This window comes from Cibotium barometz, chromosome 13 (genome assembly GCF_041138505.1).
Source record: "Cibotium barometz isolate CiBa-2024 chromosome 13, ASM4113850v1, whole genome shotgun sequence".
Taxonomy (NCBI): domain Eukaryota; kingdom Viridiplantae; phylum Streptophyta; class Polypodiopsida; order Cyatheales; family Cibotiaceae; genus Cibotium; species Cibotium barometz.
In genome coordinates, this window is record NC_141058.1 from 15292915 (window position 1) to 15299399 (window position 6485).

The 6485-nt window shown below is 41.7% G+C and overlaps 1 protein-coding gene across 1 annotated transcript; it reads left to right on the forward strand.

The window, feature by feature from the left end:
* Positions 1-5664: 5664 nt before the first annotated feature.
* Positions 5665-6247, forward strand: LOC147632408 (uncharacterized). Its single transcript, XM_086806857.1, has one exon. It carries the CDS (start codon positions 5668-5670, stop codon positions 6232-6234), a length of 567 nt encoding a protein of 188 aa, XP_086662983.1. The 5' UTR covers positions 5665-5667; the 3' UTR covers positions 6235-6247.
* Positions 6248-6485: the final 238 nt, after the last annotated feature.

Here is a 6485-nt window from a genome sequence, read left to right on the forward strand (position 1 = left end):
TTATGTGTTCCCAAGCTCCCTTTCCAGAGGGTGTGCAGGTCTATATGTGAGAACTGGAGCCTATCCGTAAGGTGGAAGAGGACAACCTTGCTCTGTCTACAGGCAGCTGCTACTACTGAAGACTTTCTCATAGAGTACTTCAATGACCTGTATGTTGTGTGTGCCCACGCACATAGGATGACTATAATGCCCAAGGATAGTGAGATAGTGAAGAGGCTTAGGTTGAGGTATGAGAAGCTTCTACACCTTGTAGAGCTTATAGACCCAAAGATGAAAAACATCCTCATGATTCCACCAGCAAGAGCTCCTCACGATAAAATAAAAATTGTAGATATTACACATGATATTAACACAAGAGCCAGGGCAGAATAGGAGGCCAGACGGGAGGAAGAGCAGAAGGTAAGAAAAGAAAAGGATCAACAAGAAATCGAACCCAAAGAATCTCCAAGAACAGTACATCAAAGAAATAGAAGAGTTGGAGAGTCAGTCAACCTGGAGATACTAAGGAGCTTGCAGAGGGGCATTTTTGTCTTCGTGAATATGGAAGATGGTGAGCGACAGCTCTCTCTTGACATCATGGATGTCAGAACTTTGATGGATAGGACATCACAGATCTGATACGATTAATACTAAAGAATAGCACAGAGATGTCTAGGGACCACCAGCTGGAATTCCCCGATCCTGGCAGACCGAGGTGCTCCTTCAGGCTGTAGGGGGCGAGCCAAAGCCCTCTGAGCACATAGAGGCAGAGCCAAGGTCCAATGTGGAGGTTAACATTGAACATCCCAAGGTTGATGAGGTAGAGCAAGCTGAAGAAGCAGAGACGAAGCCTGAAGAGAAGACAGATGCGAAGCAGACTGTAGAGGCCGAGCCGGGACCTAGTAGGGAGGCGAACAATGAAGAACCAAAGTCTGATGAGGATGCCAAGGCTAGTGCGGATCCCAAGCTTGGTGAAGATCCCAAGCTTAATTTACCTAATGTAATGTAACCAACTCAATTTTAAGAATTGTTTCTATTAGCTATTTTTGTCCCTTAACAATGATTATAAGTTTCAATCATATTAAGACTGATTAGAATCATGTCAATAATGGTTCCAGACACTGAGGAGGCTTATCATCTTGGATGTTACTGGATTTTTGCCAGCCCAAGAGCTTTGGACCAAGTGCTACAGGGAATTATAAAGTCAGGGAAATGCATGTCATGCTAAGGCCCAAACTGTATCAATTTATCAACTTTGTAACTAAGCACTTTAGATTGGCCATTTGGTCCTCAATGATGATGCATAATTTGAGGCCTCTTATCACGCTAGTTTTGAGAGAATCTAAGATTGAGGAAACAGAATTGTATTTTGTATATGACCAAAGGCACTGTTACATTGACCCAGGTGTTTTTCATCCCAACAAACCTGGGGTGCCCTTACTTATGAAGCGCTATGTGGATATCCAACACCCGTATAATCCCACAAATACATTATTAATTGATGATACCCTTGAGAAGGCTATGTACAATCCCATTGGAACATGGATATCACCCCTTCCTTTTGAAGGTAATGCAGATGATGTTGATTTGGAAGAACAATTGATTCCATATTTAGATGGATTGAACAAGTCAAAAGATTCTGTACAAGATTATGTAATGAGAAATCCTTTTTGTAATGTAATGTCTTCAATTGTTCTATTCTCACTCAAGTAATGTGTCTTGGAAAATAGTATCATTATCTTGTTTTTTGAAAGTACTGCATCGAACAAAAGGCTCTTGATTAATTATGTTAAAAGAGTACATTCAAATTTGTAATGTCAAATAGGAGTGTCATTAACAAGATAGACTTGATTAATTATGTCGTCAGAAGAGTACATTGGAGTGGGTATTGTCAAGTAGGAATGATCTTGACTGTGTTACCCAATTCTTTACATTGTATTAGTCGCTCCCTTCTAAGGAGGACCTTTGTGAATGAAATTAAAGTGTGCCGGCGTGTCTTACAAGGATTCTTCGACAACCATTGTGAATGAAATTAAAGTGTGCTGTCGTGTCTTATAAGGATTCTTCGACAATATCCTTCCTTAGCAGTTGTAAATTGCATTTCTCTCGTATAAAAATAATTGTCACTAGTGTTGAAGCTTCATCGATCACTTCAATGTCTATGACTTTGTCGTCCATTGCACTTGCAGCTTCCTGATCCATTGGTATCAACTCTCCATTGATGTAACGGGACCTGCTATACCAAAAGGACAAGATAAAAGTTTGAGTTGCAATCATGTACTTCACAACTTCTATCTCCAGTGCAATGTTACAATGGATATCGTCAAAAACTTTACTCTGCCATCCCTCATCAAGAAGTCTTGCTAAGAGGAATGTGTCCAAATCTTTGCAAACAAGCATGGTTCTCGCTATCTTCACCTGAAATAAGCTAAAAAGTTCCAAGAACACAGTAATTGGTAGAGGTAAACAATAATTTTTACTACACGAGTTGGAATGCTCCCTCATAGAGAGCGTTGCACATCCTTGAAGAGCTTGCTCTTTGCTGACTCCATTACTGAGGGGTGTGGGATAGGCCAATACATGTAGTTCCACTCAGCTTGCAAAGGTAGCTCTTCCAAGCGGCCACGATTGTGTTTCTTGTTTAGCAGATGGTAGAACTGATCATAGAAAAAGATTCCTGCATCTACAACAAGGCTTTTGTTGCTCCTTCCCTCATATTGTAGCCAACCAATGTGTGCGTGAACCACATTCATAATTCCAATGATGCATTGAACTGGCTCCCACTCCTCATATGATGAGGGGTACATATATGCAACCATAGACGCGGACAGTTTACACAGTTCATTAGACCATTATGAGAAAATGAAAGATTGACAAGTGATAGATTAACTTACAGTTTGGTCTATGCGAGGGCAATTTTATGTCATCTGGATTCTCAAGCACAAGGGAGAAAGACAAGGGTCAAGAAAAGGTAGAAAAGGGAAAGGAGGCCGAGGTTAAGGCTAAAGAGAGGAATAACAAGGCACATCAAAACCACAGCTAGTCCCACAACACGCAACACAACCACCACCACGGTGTCGAGCCACCCCCTTTACAGTGTTCATGCCAATGCAAGGAGCCAAAAATTCTCTTAGCTTTCTAAAAATTTCAAGAAGATAGCGCAATTGTTGGATGCAGGTAAGATCAAGGCTAGAGGAGGGGTGCACGGAGGCAATAATATATAATACACTGTAACTTTTGTAGTCACATGTAGTGAAAGTGCATATGTATGAAATTGCATTGAGAGATACACAAAGCACAAAGAAGAGGCTAATGCCCTCCGTGTGAAATGAATCATGGTCAAAGATCAAACTAAGGGCAGAGGTTAAAAAAAAGGAATGTGTCTTCTAACTCTCACATAAAAGATAGCCCTACTGGAAGAGACCACCACATGTCTAGGTTCAACAAAATATGTTACAACAAGAAATTTAAATTATCAACAAATGCACTACAAATCTACTAGAAGCATGCTCCCAAGGCTAATGAACTACAGGTTAAAGTCGACAAGATACAAAGAGCCTTGGAGCAGAATACCAAAGATATGCTGCACAACAATAGGCAGAGATGAAGATTAAGGATGATCGAGTAAACTATTTGGAGGATGAGTTGCATTCGTTAAAAGATGCATCTAGAAGCAGGCCGAAGATCTTAACACCGTGCACTTTTTCGACAACCATGAGGAGAGGGATGATACTTTAAAAAATGTAGCCTTGATTCTCCTAGACCTCCTATATGCAGCAAGATAGTGAGAGCCCATGTAATCAGATGAATCTTGGGCCTTGCCTTTATTGGCCAAGCACCTAATTAGATATAGCTTGCGCCTTGCCTTTATTTGCCAAGCTGATTAGATACAGCTTGGGCCTTGCCTTTATTTGCCAAGCTGATTAGATACAACTTGGGCCTTGCCTTTATTTGCCAATAGATGTCGCTTGATGAGCCCCTATCCCAGTTTTCCAGGCTATGTAGGCACGTACCCTAAGCACTAGAATCTCATGTCACCATGATGTCTCCCTAATGTAGGGTTAAGGAGGCGGGTCCATGAATTCCACCCACATAGGGAAGGCTCTAAAAGGCTCTTGTTCACATTGAATAGTGGGTCCCAAGCTAGGACATGCATGTAGTTCATCTACAAGAATGAAAAGAGTTCTAGATAGCAACTTAGGAACTCAACAAGATTCCACCATTTAGATGTTATACAAACCCTTGCCAAGTTAAAATACCTCATAAACAATCTTGGTTTCTCAAGCCAAGCAGTGACCTCTACCTTATACTTTGCCTATGTAGAAAAGGATAAAATTGTATGAAGCAAAGACCCCAATTTGTCTACTAATAAAATCTTATGGAAGAGAGACACTTGTTGCTTTTATTTATTCTATGTTGACTACTAGATTTTGCAAACATTTGTTAGCGATTTGGATTTAAATATACAGGTATCCTTTCCCTCACACACTTGATATGCTGAGCAATGATCTCATCATCCCCAACAACTTCTAGGAATGTTTTGCTCCTCTTAACCAAGCTATCCCCAAATCATCTTCAATCACTTCTTGTGCAATTGGGAAATCAGGCCACTAGCTCGTGTGCTTGTCTCTCTTCGATGAACCCCCCAAATCATCTTCAATCACTTCTTGTGCAATTGGGAAATCAGGCCACTAGCTCGTGTGCTTGTCTCTCTTCGATGAACCCCCCATTAGGCACATTGCTCATGCACTCACTCCAATAGGAACTACATCTTCTCTCTTTCTTTCTCTCTCTTATGTTAAAAAGAATTGTTCAAATTTCTTATTATATAATAACGTAAAAGAATCTACACTCTACCATGAGGCACGGATGCCGATATAATCTTCCCCTTTTTCTTTAATAGTGCCAAAGTCTTCATAAGGATAACTAGTCCTCAACTCGCACATTGATGTGGCATAGCCATATAGGTGCCTTGAAATTCATAGAGACTCCATGCTTGATTTTCGTAGCATCCAAACCTCTCTCGAACCTCCATTTCTTGCTTTCCATAGCAACCACGTGTCACCTCTGGAGACAGTCTACTTAATATATACTAGAGTAAATGGCCTGCAGCTCCGCTCGCTTTTTGAAAGTTCTCTCCCCCCAAAAGCTCTTTCTTTGTCTTCTTCTGAATCTGTCACATGTAATTCTTCCTCTTCTAGACCTGCCATTTGTATTTCTTCCTTTTTCGATAAGATTAGTGGGTGTGGGACCCGCTATTGCTACTGTGTGTCTCCCCTTGTACACTCTTACCACGTGACAAAATGAGATAGCCATAGAGCGTGACATGTGGGTGAATGTTGTGACAAGGAAAAGAATAGTGAGAATAATAATATAGAGATAGAGATAATAGATATCGCTCTCTATCTTGCATTCGTAGAAGGGGGACCACAAAGCTCACCTTAGTGGAGGAATATAAGACTGTCGATGTACTATCTATTAAAAAAAAAAAAAGAATGACAAGGGAATAACAAAATTACGCCACTCGTATCGAATAGAAGTCCTGAGGCTGTCGCGGACCGTTTGACGAATATAGTTGCGTGGAAGGAAAATTGAAAAGTCGAGTCGGAATAAAGAGACCACCGCAAGAGATAAAAATCAGCTGAAAGCTTCACGTCGAGCTCATTCTTTCCCACACAGGTACTTTCCATGGGTTCTGTCGCCTCAATTCCGTCGACTCGTTCACTCGCCTCCCTTCCCACCATCGTCGCGGCCGGTGGCATCCATAATATGGTGCCCAGTGACCGCATCTTTGACAGCTTCACTCTTCAGAAAATGTACTACGGAACACAACCCAATTTACAGTCCGTTTCGTCGACTTCCGACCGGCAAACAGGCGGTGAAGCAGGCTTCTGGGATCACCATATGCTCATTCTGGAGCTACGTGACGGGCAGGCGCAGCGATACATTCTAGCGGAGAAGGTGGTCGTTCCACGAGAGGACGCGGGCATTTGGATTTTATGGTTGACGCCGGATGAAGTTATGAAATACTTACGAAACCCTTGCAAGAAGATTACTCGGTGCGACGGACGTAGGAGACTACTGGGCTTGCGGCGAATAGAGCAGATTCTGCAGGATTTTGAGCCGAGCTACAGCTTGCTCTTCTCCAACTGCTGGCACTATGCGACGGAAATGTGGCAGCGCTTGGAGCAAGAGTTACAACTGAACGACGAGCCCAGAGATGGCCCTCCTTGGAACATGTTGGATTACAAGTAAGATTAACTTGTTCCTTTGAATGTGTACAAGTAAGGAGTGTGATTAGTGGAGTACTTATGGCAAGCTGGATGCTTATGAGACATGATATACTGTAGCATGAGTGTAAGTGCATTGCAGCTCAGGGCCACCTTACAGTCTTGGAATGATGCAACTAGCTTTTTGGAAAGCAAAAGATTAAAGGCTTTTTTTAAATACTTTTACAAGAGAAGAGCTTTAATTACTATTAAAAAGAGGCTTTTTGGAGTATAACC